Here is a 25,671-nt window from a genome sequence, read left to right as displayed (position 1 = left end):
ATCTAGATCATTATACATAGAAATTATTTTCAACATACCCACATCAAACGGCGTCAATGTTACTATCAAATTGTATAAACAGTCTTTAGTAGAAGCTAGTACGGTTCGCACGCACTTGTGCGTGTTCGCTGCGTACAGACTGCGGCAAATAGTACCACGGACACGGTCCATTTGTGTTTGAGATTCATTCGACCAGCATAAACATCTGTTCAGGATATCATATTATATGCGTTAATTAATTATATGAATTTGAAAATATCTGAATAAATTTTAAGGGTAAATAATATTGATCCCACTTCAGCAATCAGAAGCCTAACGGTAAAAGGTAAACTGTAACTAGCCTCATGATCGAATTTGTGTAGATTTTTAAATAAAAAAAAATTAAAGTATTTATGGACATCAAGAACGTGAGTAGTTGCCTATAAACACCTAAATCAAATTGTTTTAAGTGATAGAGTGACGTAGCTTTTGTAAGTCAAGTAATTTTTAACTATCCCGTATGAAGATAAAGTTTTCTCAGTAACAAGCAATGCACTAATTAGACTCGAAGACATAAAGCGTATGTTAATTAAATTTATACCTCAGTAATAATACTAATATGCGAAGGAACAGTTAGTTTCCTTATCTAGTTTATTTGACCTTAAATAAACCGGTCTCAGATAAAATCAACATTAGTAAGTTGTTAGAAAACTGTTTGATTTACGATAACTGGCAAATAAATATAAAACAGAAAATAATTGAATTAAATTTTTTAGTTTTATAGCATTCAAATGGTTTTTAAATGAGAAAAAACGATCAGAAGGCGGGATTCGAACGTCCGTCTTTTATCGTAAGTACAGTGGCAACGCCTGGCTTCTGAAATAGTGCCTTACCGCCTTCAATTTTCTCATTGAATCACTCAATTGAATAATATGTTATATATAATAATATTATTTTAATAATATTTTATATTATTAAATTCTGACTTACTTAATAAATAAAAATAACTATATAATGATACAATTCAATCACAGTTTTCCTTAAAAATATGCCTATGATGCAAATCATCTTCGACAATAATTACCAATTAGCCTGTAAATAATAATTTGAAACTATGTAAAATAATAACCTACAACTCCAATAACTAACACGCAAAAAAGCTTACCGGAACATAACTCTAAACAGACCCATTTCATTCCACGCTTGTACCGGGCAGTTTTTAAACATTATTACATTATTAAACACATCAGCTATTGCTATAACAACATCAGCAGTTGGTGACGGTTTTTGAAAAGAATATGTTGGTGACAGGTTGACATCTTGGTGTTTTTGAGCACGAACTTCTAACTCTGTGCGTCGCTCTAGTAGGGTTAGTGGCATGTTTGGCTCTGAAAATATGGGGAAATAATAAGGAGGCAGGCTTGAATGTTTCTATGTGTGTTATGATGATTCTTAAGCAGCTTAGTTGAAAATAAATGTTTGAATTTGCTCATGTTTACTCGTTCTGGTGATCAGCAAACTCTCACTTAATAGAATCACGCTTCAAGCAAATATTACTTAATAGTGATTGAGTTTAATATATGATTAGAACTTTAATATTGTTTATTTTATGACTAAAATAATCTTACTTGAAACAATATGTATTATTGCGGTTGCCCTACATAAATTCTAAAACCACAATGAAGGATAATGAAAAATTCACTAAAAGTATTCATTCCCATCCCTAATAAACATTATTTAACGTTGCATTTGTTTCTCAAAAATGTATTTAAGTATTTTAGTTGTTTACCTTCATTTTGACGATATTAACGTTCAATCAAAATTCGTATATAAAAATTATATTCTTATACAGAGACTTACCAAGAAAATTTTTATCTTTAAAACTACTCTCATGACAAAAATCTATCAAAACTTGTAGGCATTCTTCCACGAAGTTATAATCTTCGAACGTCTGAAGTGTTTCTTGCTCTAGCATCTGTAAGAAACCAGATTATCTTTTTATATTTTTTGTCATTTGATCAGATACCATGACGATATTGTTTTTCAAAATGTTTTGTATATAAGAATATATTCACAATCTATTTTAAATATACTTAATCTAATTGTTTTTATATTTAATTTTAATTTTGTACAATAAATTGAACAATGATTACATTCCTCAAGAGGATAATGCTAAATACTTAGGCATGCACTTGGATAGAAGGCTAACATGGCGAAAACATATTTGGACAAAACGGAAGCAACTGGACTTGAAACTTCGTAGTCTTTACTGGTTAATTGGACGCCATTCACAAATGAGGACAGAAAGCAAATTAGCAGTATATAAAGCCATCTTGAAACCCATATGGACCTATGGCATCCAACTATGGGGTACAGCTAGTAATAGTAATATAGAGATACTGGAGCGCTTCCAAACAAAAACTTTAAGGACTATATTTAACATCCCATCATATATCAGTAATAGGATCATATACTTAGACTTAAAGCTACCTACTGTCAAACAGGAGATAACTAAATTTAGTGACGCCTACCAGAAAAGACTTTTAAATCATAAAAATGAGCTAGCCTTTAAATTAAGCGGAGATCAAGGCCTTCAATACAGAAGGCTAAAAAGACATAGTGTGCCAACACTACAGGGCAGATTTGTAAGGATGGAATGATACATCCATTTGAGATGTGTCCTTCTAAGCAAAAAAAAAAAAAACCCTAACAGATATAAATATCACACAAATTAGTGGCTTATTGTTGTGATCAACAGATTGCCATGAAGCAGTATATATATTTAAAAAAAAAAAAAAAAAAAAAATTTGTACAATTCCATTACATTGTAACTTCCATATGGGAACACAATATGTCCTGAAATAAAACATTTTTTTTTAATAATTTAAAATTTAAATAATGAAGTCCATAACTTCTTAATAGCAACCACATAAGGACGAGATTCATAAAGAAACAATAAATAACTAGGATTGGTTTTAAACATGGTTTAATACGACTGTTTAAATTCACTTTATTACACGCGGCGGGTTACTCTATACTCAATGAAACACACTATTACTCAAATCAAAACTCAATTTATTCACTCATCCTAAGATTATATACGTATGCAGAAAATAATTTCTATAGTGCCATTTAAAAACACAGTAGCGACATCTATTATTGACTTTAAGAGACAACTTGACACATTTGACAATTGACATATTATATTTGACACTTGACACATTACGCGGCGGGATTTGACAGTTATTGATAGATGTTAGGTTACATTAGGTTAAGTTTGAACATTCCGCCCACCAAAGAACGTAGTTCTTTACGAAACTTCGACATAAACTACTAATAAACTAATTTAAGTTAAATTGAAATCAGAAAACACAAAAAAATATTTAGGAAGTTATCTAATTACAACAACCGCCCACCGTGAGCAGTATTTCGCATACATACATAGTAATTTCTAACTCAACTCTCTATATAAAAATAAAGTATAACTATGACTCGAATAGCAAACTAATTACAATACCAAATTATTCGGTAACTTTAGGCAGATAACATAATTTATTACACGGTCTTTTACAAATACCATTTTTGGTTTTAATGGACACTACACGCGTTATGTTATCCTTTCCACTATGTTTTTCAATGATTCTGCCCAAATACCATTTAGCTGGAGGAATATTCTTATCTTTGATAATAACGATGTCGTCGACTTCAGGCTCCGGTCTTCTTGTGGTCCACTTATGTCTTTGATTCAACGTTACTAAGTATTCATCGGACCACTTCCTCCAAAAATCGTTCATTAATTTTTGGCAATACTTCCAACGTCTTAATTCCGAAATTTGTTTCTCCTCACAAGTCTCATCCGGTATAACAAGTAGTGGTTCTCCTACTAAGAAGTGTCCTGGAGTTAACGGCATGGGGTCATCGGGATTATCACTCATGTACGATAAGGGTCTGGAGTTTAGACACGCTTCGATCTGTGTCAAAACTGTTGTTAGCTCTTCAAAGGTAAGTGTACTATCTCCTATAACTCTTTTCAAATGTTTTTTTGCAGAGCGGACACCAGCTTCCCATAAGCCTCCAAAGTTTGGCGCTTGTGGTGGGATGAACTTCCATGTAGTGCCTTCGTTCACAAGGAGATGTTGAAGCTCGTCAGGAAGTTGAGATATTGAGCGGTCAAACATGTTTCGCAATTCCCTATCCGCACCGATAAAATTCGTGCCATTGTCGGAGTACAATGTTTCGCAATGTCCTCGCCTCGATACGAATCTTCTAAAAGCTGCTAAGAAACCGTTAGTACTCAGGTCAGAGACGGCTTCCAGGTGTATTGCCTTTGAAACGAAACAAATGAAAACGCAGATGTAACCCTTGTAAGATTTAGCTCCTCGGCCTGGGGAAAATCTGATGTTAATGTGGCCTGTAAAGTCCACTCCTGAAATTTTAAAGGCTCTTGCTGGGGTCAGTCTGGCTTCTGGTAGCCTTCCCATAAGCTGATTGTTATTTTGTTGAGAGTATCGTATGCAAGTAACGCAATTTCGATAACATTTCTTTACCATATCCCTCCCTCGAATGATCCAGTATTTGGACCGAATATAATTTAGCATAAGCTGCGGTCCGCCATGGAGAGTTTTAAGGTGAGCATCCTGCAATATTAACTTAGTTAAGTGACTATTACTAGGTAAAATTACAGGATGGCGTTTATCGTAATTTACATGAGCCTCATGGATTCGCCCCCCCACTCTTACTATCCCATTCTCATCCAGTATAGGATGAAGAGTATGGAGCTGACTCCTCTTCGATACATTATGACCAGATCTCAATTGCATAATGTCGTCTTCAAAATACACTCTCTGGGTCTCCCGTATGCAAAATTGTAAAACAGAGTGTATCTCCTCTTTGCTGACACCTTTACATAAAGCTTTCCTTTCCTCCTTGGGTAGTCTCAGATTTAAAACTCTCCTGCAATAAGCTAATATCCTTAGCAACTTGGGTAAAGTGGAAAATTTCATCCAAAAGAAATCTTCTTTGTCTTTCACAGTTGTACTCAATACCTTTACAGACCGTGTCTCTTCCGTTGTTTCAAACATGCCTCGCTCTCTCTGCTGGTATTTGTTAACTTCTTGAAGCCAATTCGGACCATGCCACCATAAGTCGTGATTAATTAAATCTTGGACCAATAAGCCCCTCGAACTAAAGTCAGCCGGATTCTCGTCCGTTTTGACATGCCTCCATTGCTCTCGATCTAACATAGTGAGTATCTCAGAGACCCTGTTAGATACGAATGTGGTCCAACGACTGGGTTCTCCCGATATCCATGCTAAAACAACTGTACTGTCAGACCATGCATATATGTCGCATTTAGGGATGTTCATGATTTGTGAAACCTCATATACCAGTTTTGCAGCAAGTAAAGCTGCACATAATTCCATGCGAGGAATTGATATTTCCTTTTCTACTGGTGCTACCTTTGTCTTCGCTGTAACAAGATTAACGGTGACGTTTCCCTGTACATTTCTCGATTTCAGATAAACCGCTGCTGCATAAGCCGACTGAGATGCATCAGCGAATGCGTGTAACTCTACGTAGTCACCTCTCCTAGTTTGTAGCCATCTTGGTATAGCTACGCTCTTTATGTTTCTTAAATCTACCTTAAAATTTTGCCATTCTGAAAGTAAATCGGGGGTGAGCTTATCATCCCAAGCTAGCTTTGACTTCCAGAGTTTCTGAATGAAGATTTTTGCGGTTATTATCTTAGGAGCAATCCAACCCATAGGATCATACAGGCGAGCTATATCTGATAACACCTTCCTCTTTGTGATATCTTCTCTCGTCTCCTCATCTTCAGGTAAGTTGAATTTATATTCAAATTGATCACTTAGCTTGTTCCATGATATACCTAATACCTTTATATTGTCGCCCGATTTAAAAATTACCGATTTTTCAGATCTTTGACTCTCTTCATTGATATGTTCAAGTAATTCAGAACTGTTTGTACACCATTTCTGAAGTTGAAAACCACCGCTTTTCATAAGCTTGTTCATTTCGTCGTAAATCTCGATAGCCTGTTTGGGAGTATCACATCCGGTCAGTAAATCGTCCATGTAATAATCTTGCAGGGTTATACGAGCTGCGCTTGGGTATTTCTCTTGCTCATCTTTCGCTAGTTGCTGCAGGGATCTGACGGCGAGGTACGGTGCGCACGATGTTCCAAAGGTAAGTCTCAGTAATTTATAGCACTCAATAGGCTCGTGTGGATCGAATCTCCACAACACTCGTTGGAAATCCGCGTCTCTGTCGTCAACACGGATTTGTCGATACATTTGCACAAGATCAGCCACGATGCAAATTTCGTGATATCTCCATCTCATTAAGATGTGTCGCAAGTCCTGTTGAAGTTTCGGACCGACACGTAAATTATCGTTAAGAGATATATTATTTATGCCCTTACTTGAGGCGTCAAACACCACTCTCACTTTAGTTGTATCCTTATCGCTTCTTACTACAGCGTGGTGCGGTAAGTACACTGCGTAAGGATCAAGTAACTCTTCTCTCTTAGTGATTTTACTCATATGATTCTTTTCTATATAGTCTTTCATTACTTTCTTATATTCTTCATATAAGTTTTCATTATTACGTAATTTATTTTCTAGTGATTTGAATCTTTTCAAGGCGATCTCTTTTGACTGACTATGTACACACTCAGGGTTAGAACTCTTAAAGGGTAATCTCACGATATATCTACCTTCATTGTCTCTAATGGTTGTTTCCTCGTATATTTCTTCACATCGTAATTCTTCTTTCGTCATTCTCTTTCCTATACTGTCCGGTTCTCTCTCGATTTCCCAAAATTGCTTAAGTAATTGGTCTTCCTTTACCTGTATGTGCATGCTTACTACTCTTTGGTTTAATTCTGTGTCTAATTTATCTTTTATTTTTCCAGATAATATCCATCCAAGCTTCGTGTTCTGTGCAACCGGACCACTCAATGCGGGATTTTTTAGAAAACCTTCTAATATAATTTCTCCATATATTTCAACACCTAAAATAATGTCTATTTTTGCAGGGTCACCGAACGATGGGTCAGCCAGTGGTATGTTTTTTATTTCAGGCCAATTGTCTATCGATACACATCTTGAAGGTAAGTATGATGTTAATTTTCTTAACACAAAAGCCTCAACTGGAATTGAGAACTTAGGATTTTGTAAGGACTCTAACTCGAATGTAACCATATTTTTGGTTCTCGTTTGACCATCTCCAATTCCTGATATGACTCCATTTACCGCTGTTTTCTTCAGTAGAAGAGATTGCACAGTAGCCTCGTTGATAAATGAAGCCTCAGAACCTTGGTCAATTAAAGCTCGAACTATACGTGTATAGCCATCGGATGATTTTATCTTAACCATCGCCGTTGCAAGAAGCACAGTGTTGATATGGTTCTCTGTAGTAAAGTGAGCAACCGCCTTTGTTACGGGTTGCGAACTCGGTTGATTTTCTTCAGTAGAAGATTCCACCGTAGGTGGATTTTGATTGAAATGTAATAGTGTGTGATGTCGCTTACCACATTTGCGACAGCAAGCTGCTACGTGACAATTTTTTACCGCGTGCGTTGATGAAAGACAGTTAAAACACAGCCTCTGTGTTTGTATGAACTCTGATCTCTTCTCCGGTGTTAGAGACGCAAATTGTTTACATTGATACAGTGAGTGTCGTCCGGAACATGCGACACAGATCGAGTTATTCGATTTGGGGTCGTTCATCAGCGAATGGAAAACGTTTTGCTTCATCGGCTGCCTAGGGTTTACAGATTGTGTTGGCCTTGCCGTGAATCTCTTGTGACTGGATGGTTCCAGCAGCTCTAACGTTCTGAATCTTGATTCCATGAAATTCTTTAATTCTTTCCATGTTGGTAATTTACTCTTCAGCTCACTGGCATCTGCTCGGCTCACTTCTAATTCCCAAACCTTTCTGGACTCTGGATCCAACCTCGACACTACCAAGTAAACTATTATGGCGTCCCAAGAGCTCGTGTCAATCTCCATATTGTTTAACGATTTAAGGCATGTAGATGTAGTATCTAAAAGTTGTTTCAGTGCACTTGGAGACTCGTTGTTTAGGTTTCTTTGACCGAAAAGACGTTTCATTATTTCGTTGACGTTGTACCTCTTGTTATTGTATCGAGCATTGAGGACCGCCCAGGCCTCCGTATAATTTTCCTCGGTTGTAGCTAGGTTCTTCAGTAGAATCTCGGCTTCTCCCAACAAGCAACCCTTTAAATAGTGTAATTTCTGAACGGCAGTCAAGTTGGGGTTGTTGTGAATAAGTGACACAAACATGTCATTGAAATGTTGCCACTGGTCGTAGCTCCCGGAAAATTTCGGCAGGTTTATCTGCGGCAGTTTCACATCCGCTCCACCACTCATCATAGTGACTGTACTCGTACTCGTGCTCGCCGAAGCTGGTGTGATTGCTTGCAGATCATTTTGTAAAATAAGCTTATACTCAGTGTATGCATCGTCGCATTCCGAATATAGGTCGTTTTCAAAATACGATAATGCAATTTTTGTTGTCCTATCGACCATAACAACAATTTCATTGTGACCTTCCACAAATGAATCCCACAACCTCTCTATCGCTTCGAGCCGCGTATTTATATAATTTGCTGTAATTCGTTCTTTAGGAGATTTTTTGTAGTTTATTTGGGCCTTTTTTATTCGGTCGAAGATGTCTTCTTGTTTTCGGAGAAGACCCTCAACACTTCTTGCCATTTTCGTAGTAAGTATTACTAAGTTTACTATAACGCAAATTTTCTAAGTCCAGTATCACAAAATTTTTCAAAGTCCACAATCTCACGAAATTTTTCTAAGTCCAAGATAACACGTATTTTTTCTAAGTCCAGTATCACAAAATTTTTCAAAGTCCACAATCTCACGAAATTTTTCTAAGTCCAAGATAACACGTATTTTTTCTAAGTGCTTAAACACTTGTAATTTTTCAAAGTCCACAATCTCACGAAATTTTTTCTAAGTCCAAGATAACACGAATTTTTCTAAGTCCTGAACACTTGTAATTTTTACACTTCTGAAGATTACACGAATTTATTCTAAGTCTTTAAGCACTCCTAATTTTTACACTTCTGAAGATTACACGAGTTTATTCTAAGTCTTTAAGCACTCCTAATTTTTCTAAGTCCCGATCGGACAGCACTTTAACACTTGTAATTTTTCACAATTCACTCCCGGGTTTCGGCACCATGTTTAAATTCACTTTATTACACGCGGCGGGTTACTCTATACTCAATGAAACACACTATTACTCAAATCAAAACTCAATTTATTCACTCATCCTAAGATTATATACGTATGCAGAAAATAATTTCTATAGTGCCATTTAAAAACACAGTAGCGACATCTATTATTGACTTTAAGAGACAACTTGACACATTTGACAATTGACATATTATATTTGACACTTGACACATTACGCGGCGGGATTTGACAGTTATTGATAGATGTTAGGTTACATTAGGTTAAGTTTGAACAACGACCATAGCCGACATTCTACAATATAATAGAAAGAACAATAGCCAATTATTTATTTAGAATGACACGCAAAAAGTACTTAACGATGACTCAGGTACGCGAATACACTTTTAAGAGCATAACATATAGTAAAAACTAAAATATAAGTAGTCTTTATATCTTACTAAACGTTTATTATTTTACTGTAGGTAAATTAAGTTAAAAAATTCAAAAGCGGTATATTTATTAATTTAAGTATTACAAAAGTAAACGAAAAGTTACGTAATATATTTATTTAGCTACAAAACAGAGCATTATAAAATATATTTAAAACTGAAAATCCAATCCAATAGATAATTTTCTTAAGGGGGCGCATAAAGCAAAATAACCAATCTTCTATTAGATGATACGTGTAATATGCAAGACCAAATCTAAAAAATAAAATATATATCAAACTAGATGATATGTTCAACGATTCTGTTTAATCAAAAACATAAAATATTAAAATTTACTCGATAAAAAAAAATCACCAAGTTAGCTCTAATTTTCACACTTTTACGTTTTCTACTTGACATGGTAATACTTATTATGATTTTTTTTCATAAACAATTATATTAAAACATTTGCAAGATATTTGTCAGAGCATTTTGTGTAATTACTTTTAGTTTTGGTTTTATCTGCGATAAACCACTTTTATCGTGACAAAATCAAACGTTTATCTCGAGAAAAAAAGAGCGCCATTCATTTAGTCTCGGGATATCTAAAAATGGTTTTATTAATAAAAATTCAGCAAGTTTTGAAGATTCTCTACAATATTATCTTAATCTCCTAAAACAATCCTATGTAGATAGAGCTGTATCTAATTTCGATTGTCTTAGGAATTGTATGTAGCAAAATATTTTGTCATCCCATCATGTTTGTGATTTTTGTCAGAATTGTTTATTTAAGATAACATTTGATGGCTCTAACTTATTTTAGTACATTCATTTTAAATACGCATCCGAAATTTATGTCAAGAAACCGACACTACAAGATAAACCTAAAAACATCCCAGTATATTATGCTACATTTGATTCATGCTTGTTGAGCAACACTTAAAAAATCATTAGGTTAGGTAAACACTTTTTTCATCGTAAAAAGAAAAAAACGCAGATAGAAGATATTTTGTTTATTGCAATATAAACATCTATTTTATCTTAAGAATAAATTAGGGATTAAATAAATGCTTAATTGTAGTGATTAAAGGCTATAAACTAATTAATAAGTTTTAAAATAATTTACACAATTCTTAACACTAAAATAATATCAGTCATAGGAAACGTATATTAGAAAAAACCTTTTTTTTTTATATACAAGTAAGATTTGTTGGCTGTGATGTTTTTAAATATTTTTATTTTACAATATCAATCCTTAATTTGAAAATAAGTACAATACTAAATGCAATTATCAAGTTTTTTAAAACCTGAATAATTGTAAGTCGAACATATCAACATAATATGAGATAAGATTCTTACATTATTTATTTACATTTGTTTATTTTTTCGTATAATATTTAAATACATTATAAATATTTTAATAGGAAATACTGGCTTAAGGTAACAATACTGTTTGGTGAGAAAAACAGTATGGTATGACAAACGTGTTCAATTCATTACTGGCAACTCATATTATAGTGGTTTAAACCGTAGCCATATTCCTCCTTTATTTTTCAACATGACACTGCGAGGGTCATACTGAATAGTCGATGTTGTCTTAGAGCAAGGTTCCACCATAAAATTGCTAAGAATCCCCGTCAGACCAGCCATGACAGTCAACTGGCCGAATCGAGCGCCTGTAATAGAACATATCATACTTTAAAATTCATCTCATGCGTGCATTAAAGAGCATGTACGGTGTACTATGACTACAATCCCGTCGATAAAGCACAGTGGAAAGTTTGACGATATTTGTGTCACTTCAATCAAAATACCATTGTTATGAAACAGATAACCCTATCAAATGCATGCGCCAGATAAAGTAGGTTATGAGTTCATTAAATTGTTGATATACAAAAATTTTAAATACCACCAACCCTATATTATTAATTTGTAAATTGTTTAGCTTTACGATGTGCCACCAACTTTATTGTGTAAATTATCAATATATCCATAGGTTATCTACAGTAAAATGTCCGATTTACTATCTGATCACTTGTCAAGATATTAATCCATACATTTCTGTAATAAGATAACATTGTGCTATTAATATCTTGAGATCGTTCAAATGTAAACACAAGGCTAACTTTCGCGCACTTGTTTCTTATTTGAAATAATAATAAATACTTATTCACATACTGAGTTTTGTAAACATCTACGTACCCAACGCGCTTCTTTCATAAAACAATAATATTTAACAGAACAAAGTCTTACCTGGGCAACTTCTGGGTCCGTCGCCAAATGCTAAGAACGCTTGTGGATTAGCATCATCACTGAAATGTTCTGGATTGAACTTATTTGGATCAGAGAAGTATCTTGGGTCCCTCTGTAAGCAATATATCGGTATCAGGACAGCGTCTCTTTTCTTAAGTTGTAGGTCAGTTCCAGTGAGAGTGCATGGCGAAGTACATAGTCTTGTGGTTAGCGGTGTCGGAGGATGCAATCTTAGTGTCTCCAAAACAGTTCGCGAGACGAGGTGCATTGCACAAACAGCTTCATAGTTAAACCCGTTATGGCGTTCCAAGCATTCTTTTATTTCTGACCTTAATTTATTTTGCAGATCAAAATCTTTAGCAAGTTCGTACAAACAAAAAGACAACGTAGTCGCAGATGTTTCTAAACCAGCCAACATGAAAATAAAGGAGTTCGACGTTATCAACTCATCCGTCATGGAGAATTCTTTCTCAGTTTTTTGTACGTTCAACATGAGCTGCAAAAAATCGTTTCTTTGTACTCCCGTAGTGCGTCGCGTTGTCAACACTTGGCTTATTATATTTGTAAAGAAGACTTCGACTTCCATTGAATAAGTTCTAAGGTTCAGAAATTTGAATAACCGAGGGAAAAATGTCCGGCAATATCGTTTTAAAATAGTCGATCGATCTGTTTTAAACATTTTTTGTGACATAATTAAAAATGGTGAATCAGGGTTATTCATAGATCCTGGGTCCACTCCGAAAGCACAACTGCCGATAACATCTGTAGTAAATCGAGTCATGAATTGAGGAACATTGACTTCATCCAGCGATTCTAATTCTAGCGCAGATTTAAATCCAAGAGCACATTCTACAATTAAAGGGAACATGGCTTTCATTTTTGCTGAGGAAAACGTCGGTGTAACTATGTGCCGCATAGCTTTCCATTCGGCACCGCTCATATTTGCCAAATTTCGAAGCAGAGGCTCTCTTTTCGTATCTGTAGAAACTGATATCCGATCACTAAAGCTATGAAATTCTGTGGATAACACACTTTTCACAATATCCATGTCTAGTAAACAAAGAGTCGGTCGTCGGGCTTGGAAAATGCCAACAAATTTCTCATTCTTATAGGTTTCATAAAAATATTCCAACATACTCGTATAACTCCTTCTCATCGTAAGCGTTGCGCCAAAATTTCCAAATATTGGGCATGGTTCCCTGTAAGGAACGTTCCTCAATAGCCAATACTTTCTTCCGTTGGAGGTGTAATGAAAAAGCGTCAAGAGAAGCAATAAACACACTATAATTATAATTAAATACAAAAAAACTGACATCGTACACGATTGTAGTTTGAACTAAAAGGTCGGTTACAGTGAGGACGTATCACGTAATTAATTCAAATGCCGCACAAATAATGAACATGCGCTCGCACGTAAACAAAACAACGCGTGCCGGTCGATGTGAGTGGATTGTTCACACAGCGGCCGCGGGCGACGACCAGCGATCAAATAAGCGGTATCGCTAGTGAGCGTCAAGATAAGCTTCACGCTGCTTCGCCTCAAGGCCGCACCGTGTTGACGTACTAGGCCCGTGACTCGAATATATACCCACATATCGAATTTTAAGGAGTCATTCCACATTGTTACGGTAATGCAACATAGAACACTATTCGAATAATTATAGAACACATTTAATATTGTACTTCTACCTAGTACTTATTCATAGCACCTACTGCGAAGTAATAATGAAAATTGTTGAAGCTAACTTTGTAAAGTTAACACATTAATTATAACAAATGAGAAATGTTTAAGGAAAACCCCAAGTGCGCTAAACGTGTTTGTGAAATGCGATCATAATTTTCCTGCTTACAATTCTCTTAACTGATACTTCTTCAATATATTCATGTATACCACTAACAACTACTTAGATTAAAATTACTTTGCAGATGCGATTTGAATTATGGAACATAACAAAGTCAAGAGGTAGTTATTTCAGGCGAAAATTTTTCACGTTTCAAGGACAAAGGATACCTATAATATACATATTTTAAAAACACAATATGTACTATTAAATCAACAAGAAAGGAAGACAGGTTGGATAAATATAAGGCATTAAGAATAGGAGAGATTAAAAAAAATATTATTTTAAGCTACAGCAAAAATTTCGAGTACTTACGAATAAAAATAAGTATGTTCAAGTGCATAAAGAAAGCCAAAACATTCACTACTAGAATACATGCTTATAGAATAAATAACCTTCATAATTCATTCATACGCTAAAACTGGCAAGTGCCTGCAAAATTATATGATGTACTACAAAAAATTCGTACAAAAACTACAATATAAAATTGGTTTGACCTCCCTTGGAAATTATTTTGATCGATTAAGATAATACAATTTCGGCGTTTTATGGTTACCGGCTGTTGAGGCATATGTTATATGTAGAGTCGAAATTTTATGCGCGTCACGTGGTGTACTAAAATTCTAGGTGCTAAATATTGAATATACCGTTATCATATTAGTAAACTAGCACCATTCAAATCAGTGGACATTCATATCATATTGTATAATTCTTGTGAAAAATCACAACATGTTTCTATAACTGACGTAACCCAAGAACGACGGAAAGTTTTCAAATCAATTATCTTGTTTCGTATTTAAAAATATTTATAAAGAGCTAAATCAATAATAATAAGTAATAACTATTTTTTAAGTGGTGTAACCTAACCGACTTAATTTTATATATAGAGAATATATTGTGAAACTGGATGTAGCAAAGATAATAAATTATTAGATAAAGAAACCTGAAAACGAGGTAAGATACTAGCATAAATTATTTGTATCGTAAATATTTTCCAGAGAAAAATATATCTATGTATAGATTGACCTTTCAACAAAACTGCTAAGCATAACAAGATTATTAAACTTATTGAAATATTATTTGCTGCAGTAACAAAAACCTTATTACAATTACAACTAAGCGGGAGTTTAAAAAACGATTCAACTAAAATAGCGTGAGCTGTCGGCTATTTTAGTCCACTTTATATTTACACGAAAGAAGGAAAACATGGGAACACATGATAAGCATAATTCAGACATTCTCGATTGACGCAATACGCCCATAACGAACTATCAACATCGCGTGCCGACGTAGGTGGTCCCTGTATTCTGACCACGAACATTCGCGGTTCGTACAAATTATAGATCATTACTGAACATCCTATTTAGGGATTCCGATAGCTTTAAACAGCCCTGTTGTTCTTAGTTCACTGATTTATTATTCCGAGCACGTAAATTACTGGTTCTATATATAAAACATTTGCATATTGAAACGCAAAAAACAGATAAATCAATATTACTCACGAAAGTGACGGTGCGCATCCAACGAGTACAAAGCAGTGGCTTTATAATCCGATGATAAAATTGTTTTATGCACATATTTATTATATTATTGAGTTCTTTACGAAACTCAATTTAGCTGAAAGCTATTTTTTATGTTTTTAATAAATTCCACAGGTGCATACCATGACTCTACGTCTCTAGTGGGAATTCAGATCAAGTTTATTTTTTATTGTAGCGAGAACAGAAACCCTATTAGTTGCTCTCCTAACATACTTGACTAGACCATTAGGTGTTCTTTTGTCCTTTTAAGATAAACTCTAGAAATATCTTAATGCCTGTCCAATCTACTAGCTATGCAAATGATTCGATGCTTTTTGATTAACAACAATTAATTATACATAGGATCATGTATCGATTGACGTCACTCATTGTATATTAATATTGTAACATTATAATTATTCACATCTAAACGACATTTCGCTCATATCAAGCGCCAGTTAACTATACATAATATCACAACGAACAACAACGAAATAAGGTCAACAACCTCAAACTTTGAAGTAGTACAAAATTATTATAATAACTTAAAATTAATATAATATGTATTTAACAAACTCATGATGATAATTGTATCGTCAGTTCACCGATATGTACAACGTTTGAATTCAATATGTCCGTTTATAATGGGTCCAAGTCGGTTACATACAAATATGCATGTGAAGCTAATAAATAGCGCCTTAAAAACGAGGCATAAACCAATACACAATACGGTAAAGCTAAATAAAAGCTAACAATGGGCTCTTACTTGGTTCATGGGTGAGACTCGAGAAGTGACCGCAGTAAGGAGCAATAACGCAGCTGCTCGGACCACGTTCGCTTCTCCGGTTTTATAGAACACTTCCACGGCAAATAGGCAAAGCGACTCGTTCGGGATATCTAGAAATGGATAATTGTCTTGTATTTGTTCATTATTTTGACGTGACAACGTCTTATAATTCGATAGCCGGTTGCACGCACGAAAAAACATGACTCATGCGGCGTTACCTCGCACTCTGAGGCGTTCCGTAAGACTTGAAGTGCCGCTTGCACTTCAAGCCTACGGAGACGGAGAGCGCGGAACGAGCGACAAAGAAGCACAATCGGCCGTTGTCACGTTCAACTATCGTCAGTAAACCGACTTTACAGACAACCAATTTTTTTCGGTCATTATGGATATTATAGAAATCAAAGGCATTAATTAAATATGTTTTCGGATATTATAGATAGGCTTTAATAACATAAATCGTATAAATTTTAATCGAAGAGACATTTCGGCATTTAAAAAAAAGATCGAATTAGTGCAGTCTTTATAAATGGAAAATAACTCTGTTAATGATATTCTAGATAAATAAACTTGAGAAAGAGAAAATAAACAAATTATCGAAGAATAATTATTACAATGAAGCATGGAATGCGATAGTTCCCTTGGTTACTGAGTAGCTTTACTTTTCTACAATATTAAAAAAATTAAAATACATTTTAATTACTAAAATTTAAAATGCAAACAGCATCCTGAAAACAAAATAAAACCGCACTATACTCACATTGCATCAATTGCGGCGTGAGTTGTGCGTACAGTGCGAACGTCGCCATTACATGCAACGAGACTGCACGCAGTTCGGGCGTTTGCGCGCCGCTACATCGCACTATAGCGTGCATTAGCGAACCGTCGCAGTGTTCACCCCAACGCTGTTAATATTAAATATACTTTAATATTTTTGTTCTTTTTTTTCAAACTAGCTTTAGTTAAATAACTTATCTTTTAACCTTTTTATTTTAGTTCTGTAACAATATTTATGTACCAGACTTAAATTGGCCTACGATTGAAAAATAGTACATTCGTCTTATAACAATATACATTATACATAGCTTTCAGACCATTTTCTTCTTTTTAGCTTTACAAAGGGAGCTTTCTCATTTCTAAGAAATATCAGGAACTCCAAGTAGTTTGAGGAAAGCGTAAATATTTCAGTTATTAAGGTTTGTGTATGTTCAATGTTTCGTAAATTTTTAATCCTACTGCCTATATATGTTATAGTTTGATTTCAGAGAATCATTACCTCATATTCCTGAACCTACCCTTATACCATGAAAATCTTAATCTTAATCTTAATCTTAATTCTAATATTTCTAATATTTTCTAATATATATTATAAAGGCGAAAGTTTGTAAGGATGTATGGATGTATGGATGTATGGATGTTTGGATGTTTGTTACTCTTTCACGTAAAAACTACTGAACCGATTACAATGAAATTTAGCACACATATAGAGGGTAACTTGGATTAACACATAGGATAGGTTTTATCCCGGAAATCCCACGGGAACGGGAACTATGCGGGTTTTTCTTTGAAAACGCGGGCGAAGCCGCGGGCGGAAATCTAGTACTATTATAAAGGCGAAAGTTTGTAAGTATGGATGTATGGATGTATGGATGTTTGTTACTCTTTCACGTAAAAACTACTGAACCGATTACAATGAAATTTAGCACACATATAGAGGGTAACTTGGATTAACACATAGGATAGGTTTTATCCCGGAAATCCCACGGGAACGGGAACTATGCGGGTTTTCCTTTGAAAACGCGGGCGAAGCCGCGGGTGGAAATCTAGTGTACTATAAATTGTGACGCAAATTGAACGTTATCAATATATAGTTACTTAAATAATGATGCACTATTTGAAAACAATGTAATATATTCTCAACACAAAAATTCATTATCTTTAAAGTCGAGGAAAATATTGTAAAACGAAGAATATGAATTAATTCTCACATAACGAAAAGCATATCTGACTGTTTTATCTAGAATAAATGAAAATATATACATATTTGAAATATTTGTATTATTACTGTTGGAATTTCGAAGCTTCTATACTATCAACGATCTGTTCTAAGATTTTATTTTTCTTGTCAGACAAAAAGTACTAATCTAATCAGAAAACGATATAGTACGGTACATGTTCTTATGCGCGTTAAGATAGCGATCACATTATCAAAACGAATTCCTTACCATCACATTTAACTTTAATGAGTCAATAACAGACCAATATTATCTCCCTTATATAAGCCATCCTATATCTTGATCAAAAATATGTGTTTTCTGGATAAACATCGCCGCAAATGCTGCTTTTAAACATACTCACTTGTACAGGTATCTTTTGTTCTCGAACTTTCTTCAGCACCGCCATCAAAGCCAGCATGGCGTCCAACCTACAAGCTCTGCCCTTCCTCCCCCCACCGGACGCACACCCGCTCAAAACACGAGTCATCATCTTCAAACTATAAATTAGCGTTTCCTCTAATACTTCACAGTAACGAGAATGTAGACCATATCTAATACAGCGCATTAGCTCATTAAGATATCCTGAAAAACGCTTAAAACGTTAGTCACTCGAAGACCATCCGGTGAGCGATACCGGGCGATACCGCGCTATGATTCAGTGGCACTAAGACGTTGGTAACAATGAATTAATTAAAATATATATTCGGATTACGAGTGGCTTTAGGTCCTTATAAAAATGGTAAGCTTGATTTACGACAATAATCATTGTTCTTATAGTATAGTTTATTAAACTAATTCATTAACACATTATTTAAAAAAATAGTATACTTAAAGTACAAAATATAATCGCTTATTAAATGCACAGGAAAACCGCCTGTTTAAATATGCATATTTTCAGTCTCTGTGATGAATATAGTTGTTTCAATCAACTAATGATATATGTAATGCCTAACCCTCGGAAGGACGTGAAAACTTCCAATAGAATTAAAAGAAGAACGATGAACGAAGGACGAAGAATAGATCGGTCGAAAACGCTCAATACATACCCAGCATATGAAAATTCTTCAAATCGACTCGTTCTAAGCACGCCAAGAGAATTTTTAGCAAGCTTTCTAATTGGCTATTGCTGTAGTCCTGACTCTCTTCCAACAATAAAAGGCATCGCAAGAGAACTTTAACTATGTGTATACGTAATTGGGTCACTTCTATATCTTCTACAGACGACTGTTGGGGATAAAGTCTGTCTCTGCTTAGAAGCGATATTATGGTCGCTTCGTTCCCAATAAAAGATGATTTTATCCAAGACATTGTGATATCTAAAAATATAAATACAGTCCATCTTATTTTTGAAACTTCTTCGAACTTTCAGTGCGGATTAGTTACGGTAGTTGGAACTACGATAATAATCGAATGAACAGTAATATCATTTGTATGAGATTAAGCTGTTCATACGTTTTAAGTTTCTACTTAAAACGTAATTAATATTTCATCAAATTAGGAATTGGGTGAAATATTGCAATCTATACTACAGATTATCGGTATAGATAAAATTATAGAATTAAGATTCTGATTGTAAAGTTAAAAAATTATGTTGAATGAATGTAAAAGTATCAATAAATAAAAAATACAACAATTATTAAAATAACGGCATTATAACAGTTTGTTCCGGCTAACCATTCTAAAATAGTTTTTTTTTTTCAATCATTTATTTCTGGGCTTTTGAACGAATGTTCATGGCAGCCCCATTGCAACAATCAACTAACTAACTAAACACAAATTAATTAACATACTTAGGTCAACTAATTACTAGTTTTATTTATTTTTCTAAAATGTTTAAAACTACCCACAGTCTATAAAATACATGCATCTGATTTAACGCGAACAAAGACGTGAGTATCAACTAGCTTTGCATATATAAATATTGCTTTGTCATGTTCAATACGATTATATTTTTATCGTCGAAATGTTACCATATTATTCACGTTTCCACGAAATAATTGATAAGGAAATAGAATTTGTTCTCAATACATATTTCATAATATTATTAAATTTTATTACAACTACACAAACGATAGATATTTCGTGAAGCTCTTCCTGTGTAAAAATGGACGAACTAAACGAAAATAAATTTGCTAATAGTTTGCAGCCAAAATCGCATGAAGTTACCACATTTATTATAGTTATATGTGAAAAAAGACCTTTTAATTACAAATTTAAGATCACTGGTATATATTTAAGCGGCAAAATAAACAGGAAGAAAATAAAAACACTTACCATCTTTAGGAACATGATCCATGTAAGCAATAATGAAATGCAAAAGACTTAATAATAAATCCGTATCTCTAGCAGAAGCTGGTGGGGCTGACAGAAATCTCTTCATATTCTGCCATTTTAAATTACCAAACTCTTTCGGACAAACTGTCGATGTAGGCATTATGTGAGCATAACTAGAAAAAAAAAGTTTTGTAAGTAATTTTTTTTAATAAGGTATTTTTTTTTAAAGATGAATCATCTGATGGATTAATTTATTGTAATAACTCAGGCCCCGGAATCACAGACACAATAGAAAATCTATTGTGTCGTGGCCCGATCTGGCCGTTCGGGGCTCAATGGGTTAAGTAAAAATATCAAACGTTTTTTTATCTTTGAAAACGTCATGAAATAAATGTATACAATATAAAGAAACATTACGAAATATACCCACATTTTTTAAGATTAAAATTACCATTTTAACCCCCGCAAACTAAAATTATATGAAATTCCTATCTATAACTTCCATATCTTGATACCATACATGTCATACAAGAAAAACTCACCCTTCCAACAAATACAACGCCTCCTTAACTTGCATATGAGTCGTAGCATTCTCCAATCTCAACAAGCCCTTCGCACACGAGTAATCCACACACGCAGACCGCAATATCTCCAAATCTTGTATACTTGGTGTGGGATCTCTTGGTTGTACCAAATGTGGGGAACCTCGTGACACATTACCCCCCGATAGAACCCACCACCAGCGTACGCGGATTGACGTCCGCCATGTTGGATCGTTGAGGAGCCATTCTAGAATGTTCGAGTGAATAATGTGTTGCAACTTAATCTAGTACCAAATTGTTAAGGTTTGTACAATTATAAATCTTAACAAAAAAACGGAAGAATTCATCAGAAGAATAAAAGGCCAATGTTCTAAAAAATCGAGATAAATAATGTAAATAAACCAATATCAAAAGGAAATGTTCCTAATTTCTGTAATTATGATATGATCAAACGGAAGAGTTTGACAGAAATATTATAACTGATAGAATATTTGCTCGACATCGCGGTGTTACTACGGTCAGATTGTTTACATTTTTTGTCCCGCCTCGTAGTTCTTATTACAACAACGTATCATAAAACACTTACCAACAGAAGCGTGTTTCGCATTAGCACTAGTATGCCAATAGCTATTAACCGCGAACGGCAGTGACGTACGTGACGTCACACTCAACGGTAGTGCGGGCACGCGGCGACGCGCTGTATCCAACTCCTGTAGTACGAAACCCGCCCATGATAATAGAGCTAGCACTTGTACAGACATGGCTACGCTGCTGTCATTGGCGGGGAACACTAGAATGGCTAGAGAAAAAAGTTCCAAATTTAAAAGTCCACGAAAATAGAGCCGGCTAACCTGCTGTCATTGGCGGGGAACATGGATAGAAAAAAAAATCAATTCCAAGTTCCAAATTCAAAATTTAAGAGAGACGCGGCGACGCGCCACAGTTGACGCGCTCTATCTTCTGTAGTATGAACCGTCTATGATAATTTTGTTAGCACTTTTACAGACTTGGCTACGCTACGGCATTAAATATCATTATTTTGGTAAACAATGGATAATTTATGTAAGTTTGAAACACTTCAGTTTGATCACATTTCGAAAACTACAATTAAACAATAAATTAACTTACCTCTAATCAAAAACAAGGGTAGGTCTGACAACTTTGATAGGTTGTGTCTCGCCACAAAACACACGCTGTTTATAACGGACACGCAACTTAGCGCGCATTCGGGGAACGCTAAATAGTCTTCCACTGTAAGTGACATCCTGAAATGCGAAATACAGCAGTAATCCACACATCGAATTAATCAAATTCTATAAATTAATTGACTTAATATGTTATGGTACCCAAACTATTTAATGAATATCAAATATAGATTGTCTAATCTAAAAATGAACGCCCCTCCACTAAACTTAATTGTTTCAATGTGTGAGGACAAATAATTATTGAACCACTTTATATGTGTGCGCGCGTCGATTCTACTGCAAACTTTGACACTCGCGCACTGATTTGTCAACTAATCGGGCGATCAGTTCAGCTGCCTAGCATTGTATGGCGGGGAGAGCGCGCTATGTACGGAATGACACGTCCGTTCTGTCGTGCATCGCGTCATTTATGCACTAGTTGGCCAACTGGTCCTGTCGTTCGGGCATGGACGGGACTGGAGGACTGAACGACCAATGAGGCAGACCCATTTGTGTGTATTGCGTCTATACACGTACTTTGAATGTGAGCGTAAACACAGTGGAGGGGCGTTCATTTTTAGATTAGACAATCTCTACCTATATCAATATTACTGTAATTATTTAGCAAGTTTGAATCAATGGCACATAATATAAGTATGTATCGAGGCACGCATAAGGTCCTGTGTCAGGATGATTGAGATAGGTAGGATATTTCAAACAATCTGAACGTAAACAAATTTTTGTAGGTATTCACTTATGTTATATAAAATTTGATATTACCGTCTTTTCTTACCTGAGTAAGGCAACAATAAGTTTTAGACCATCATAACGAATAAACGCATCGTGTAAGTCTTGCTGACGCATCATAACAGCGAGCTGTTGTAAGGTGCTGCGTCGGAGAGACGGTTCTAAAGTTGGATGGGTCGTTCGAGAGTCGGCCACGAATTCTGAACTATCTTCGTCTAACACCAAATCTTGTTTTAGCACGTCCAATACTTGTATTAAACCAGTCGTCTAGAAAACAAAATACATATTCAGTAAGTTTCTATGATATATATTTTTCTTACTTTAGGTTAATATTCCAAGAATTCTTAGAATTCTTTATTTTTTTATGGTTAAATTTAAATTTATTTATTAAAATAATAGTTTACCTGCGACATCTTTGTAGGAGAACTATTATAATCTATATTGAAGTCTTGCACTTCTACCCGCCGCAAAGCATTTATCAAAATATCGGTACGTAATGTCTCTTTAGGTGGTAAGTATTTATCATTGTCTAAAAACAAAATATGAAAGCGAATATTATTATAACACATTTTATGTTGTTGCTGTCCTTAATCTTATATATAAAAATGAATCGCAAAATGTGTTGGTAAGCGCATAACTCGAGAACGGCTGAACCGATTTCGATAATTCTTTTTTTATTATATTCCTTGAAGTACGAGGATGGTTTTTATATAGAGAAAACGTAAATATTATGTACCACGGGCGAAGCCGGGGCGGACCGCTAGTAAATAATATATACTTAATAACAAATCATCATCCTGAAAAAATTTTGAATTTACAATATTTTTGCTGTAAAAAGTTACAAAAAAAGTTTGTTGTTCTTTCCTTTATAATGATTTTTGTTTACACAATGTTTGCACGCATTTTATAAATTGATACATACCTAAGAATATATACCAATACTCACCTAATATATTACACAGAGAATGTGCAGCATCCAATTGCACGGCAGGATATTTAACAAACAGCAGTCTCACGAGACCCCACACTATTTCCGCGGTGGACACACCCATACACTCCGCTATATCGACCTCTAGTGATTTGCATATTGCTTTACCTGAAAATGTTAAAAAGACATTATCTATTAAGCTGTATACTAAGTTTTAACAAATTTTTTGTAAGGCGAATAACAATTATTCGTACAAAAGATAAAATAAACAACTATTTTTATGTCGCAAAACATGGATTTTCATCACAATCGGTACACTAGGATCGGTACACTTGTCTACGATCAGATAACTACAATAGTAGTATTTCCATAGTATTTCTCCATAATAAAACATCATCATCATCCTTAAAAAAATCAACAAATAAAAAAAGGATACAATTTTTTTGAAGTGAAACTTCTTTACGACGACGAACAACATTATAAATACAAAATAAATGCAAGTAGCAGTACTATATTTCTCAGTCCATGCACAAGCCAAGAAGTAATTAAGATCATTAATTCTCTTAGAAATACTCAGGCAGTAGGCTATGATTCTATATCTACAAAAATTCTTAAAGAATGTAAACATAACTTATGTCATGTGATGGCTCACCTAATAAATCAATCTTTCACGCAAGGCGTATTTCCAGAATCTTTAAAATTATCAGTCATAAAGCCTTTATTCAAAAGAGGAATAAAAACTGACATACAAAATTATCGTCCTATTACACTAATATCAATTTTCTCAAAGATAATTGAAAAAGCTATGTTCGTCAGAATAATGGAGTTTTTAGTTAAATTTAAAGTTTTAAAGAAAGAACAGACAGGATTTCAAGCCAATAAATCGACTACATTGGCAACTTTTTATTTGATAGATGAAGTTACTAGATGCATTAATCAAAAGATTCCTGTTACGTCAATATTTTTCGTCATGACAAAGGCTTTTGACTGTGTAGATCATAAAATTTTAATACATAAATGTGAGAGATTTGGTATTAGAGGTCCTGCATTAGATTGGATTCAAAGCTACCTTAGTCAGAGACAACAGATGGTTGTAATTAATGGAATCAATGAAAAGCTAGAAATGACGACTTACAACTCACCTTTTTTATTTAATAGATACGGTGTCCCCCAAGGCAGTTTAATGGGACCTTTATTATTTTTGATATATTTAAATGATTTACCTGACATTATTGACTACAATTGCGTATTATTTGCTGATGACATTTCTATAATTTTCCCTGACGACCGTAAAGTAATTGATTCTAATTATAATATGATAATTGACAACAATTTAAATATAATCTTGACATGGTTTAAAAATAATAATTTATCTGCTAACATGACGAAGACTAAATATATACAATTCTCCAATTACAATACTAAGAATAAACCCCTAACTCTTGCGCACTGTGGTGGAGCGTTGGAGCGGGTGAAATCAATGAAATTTCTCGGATTAAACATAGACGAAAATTGTAATTGGAAGGCACACTGTGAAGCGATGGCTGGGAGAGTGAACAGGTTTGTCTTTGCGTTAAGGAGGTTGAGAAAAACTGTAACTTTTAATGCTGCACTAACTGCATATCACAGCTACGTTACCTCAGTTTTAAGGTATGGGATTATATTTTGGGGTAACTCTACCAATGTTTCCAACGTATTTCTAGCACAAAAAAAGTGTATAAGAGCTTTGTGTAATATTGGTCCTCTTGATTCTTGCAGACCTCAATTCAAAGAAAAACGTCTCTTAACACTTACTGGTTTGTATATATTGGAAATATGTATGTTTGTCTCGCCTATTAATGCCAAATTGTAGATCTAAGCTCTTTCAAAACAATGCTAGTGTGATGTGCATAAAGGTATTTAATCACATTCCTAAAGAACTACGTGAAATGCCAAAAAATTTAATGAATAGAAAA

General features: G+C 34.5%; 2 protein-coding genes across 2 annotated transcripts in view; both read right to left on the bottom strand.

The window, feature by feature from the left end:
- Nucleotides 1-25,671, bottom strand: part of LOC149486013 (rotatin-like) — a 35,441-nt gene that overhangs the window by 5,648 nt on the left and 4,122 nt on the right. The window contains exons 12-25 of the mRNA XM_089698571.1: nucleotides 23,735-23,884; nucleotides 23,193-23,317; nucleotides 22,835-23,055; nucleotides 21,986-22,122; nucleotides 21,444-21,656; nucleotides 20,858-21,104; nucleotides 20,316-20,488; nucleotides 19,088-19,357; nucleotides 18,403-18,623; nucleotides 16,805-16,949; nucleotides 16,027-16,157; nucleotides 1,840-1,954; nucleotides 1,145-1,367; nucleotides 39-205 (exon numbers count right to left, since the gene is read on the bottom strand). Of these exons, the coding sequence (XP_089554697.1) occupies nucleotides 39-205; nucleotides 1,145-1,367; nucleotides 1,840-1,954; nucleotides 16,027-16,157; nucleotides 16,805-16,949; nucleotides 18,403-18,623; nucleotides 19,088-19,357; nucleotides 20,316-20,488; nucleotides 20,858-21,104; nucleotides 21,444-21,656; nucleotides 21,986-22,122; nucleotides 22,835-23,055; nucleotides 23,193-23,317; nucleotides 23,735-23,884 (2,538 nt within the window). The remainder of the gene's footprint in view (nucleotides 1-38; nucleotides 206-1,144; nucleotides 1,368-1,839; nucleotides 1,955-16,026; nucleotides 16,158-16,804; nucleotides 16,950-18,402; nucleotides 18,624-19,087; nucleotides 19,358-20,315; nucleotides 20,489-20,857; nucleotides 21,105-21,443; nucleotides 21,657-21,985; nucleotides 22,123-22,834; nucleotides 23,056-23,192; nucleotides 23,318-23,734; nucleotides 23,885-25,671) is intronic.
- Nucleotides 10,722-13,476, bottom strand: LOC149486014 (cytochrome P450 6a2-like). The gene is made up of 2 exons (XM_089698633.1): nucleotides 11,900-13,476; nucleotides 10,722-11,322 (listed from the first exon to the last, which is right to left on the bottom strand). Exons 1-2 carry the CDS (start codon nucleotides 13,212-13,214, stop codon nucleotides 11,159-11,161), a joined length of 1,479 nt encoding a protein of 492 aa, XP_089554759.1. The 5' UTR covers nucleotides 13,215-13,476; the 3' UTR covers nucleotides 10,722-11,158.

The sequence above is a fragment of the Colias philodice genome, chromosome 9 (genome assembly GCF_061535455.1).
Source record: "Colias philodice isolate Cphi_HAF_F1 chromosome 9, ilColPhil1 Martin Lab GWU primary, whole genome shotgun sequence".
Taxonomy (NCBI): Eukaryota; Metazoa; Arthropoda; class Insecta; order Lepidoptera; family Pieridae; genus Colias; species Colias philodice.
The sequence above is the reverse complement of the archived record's forward strand: the minus strand, read 5'-3'. Positions and strand labels throughout refer to the sequence as shown.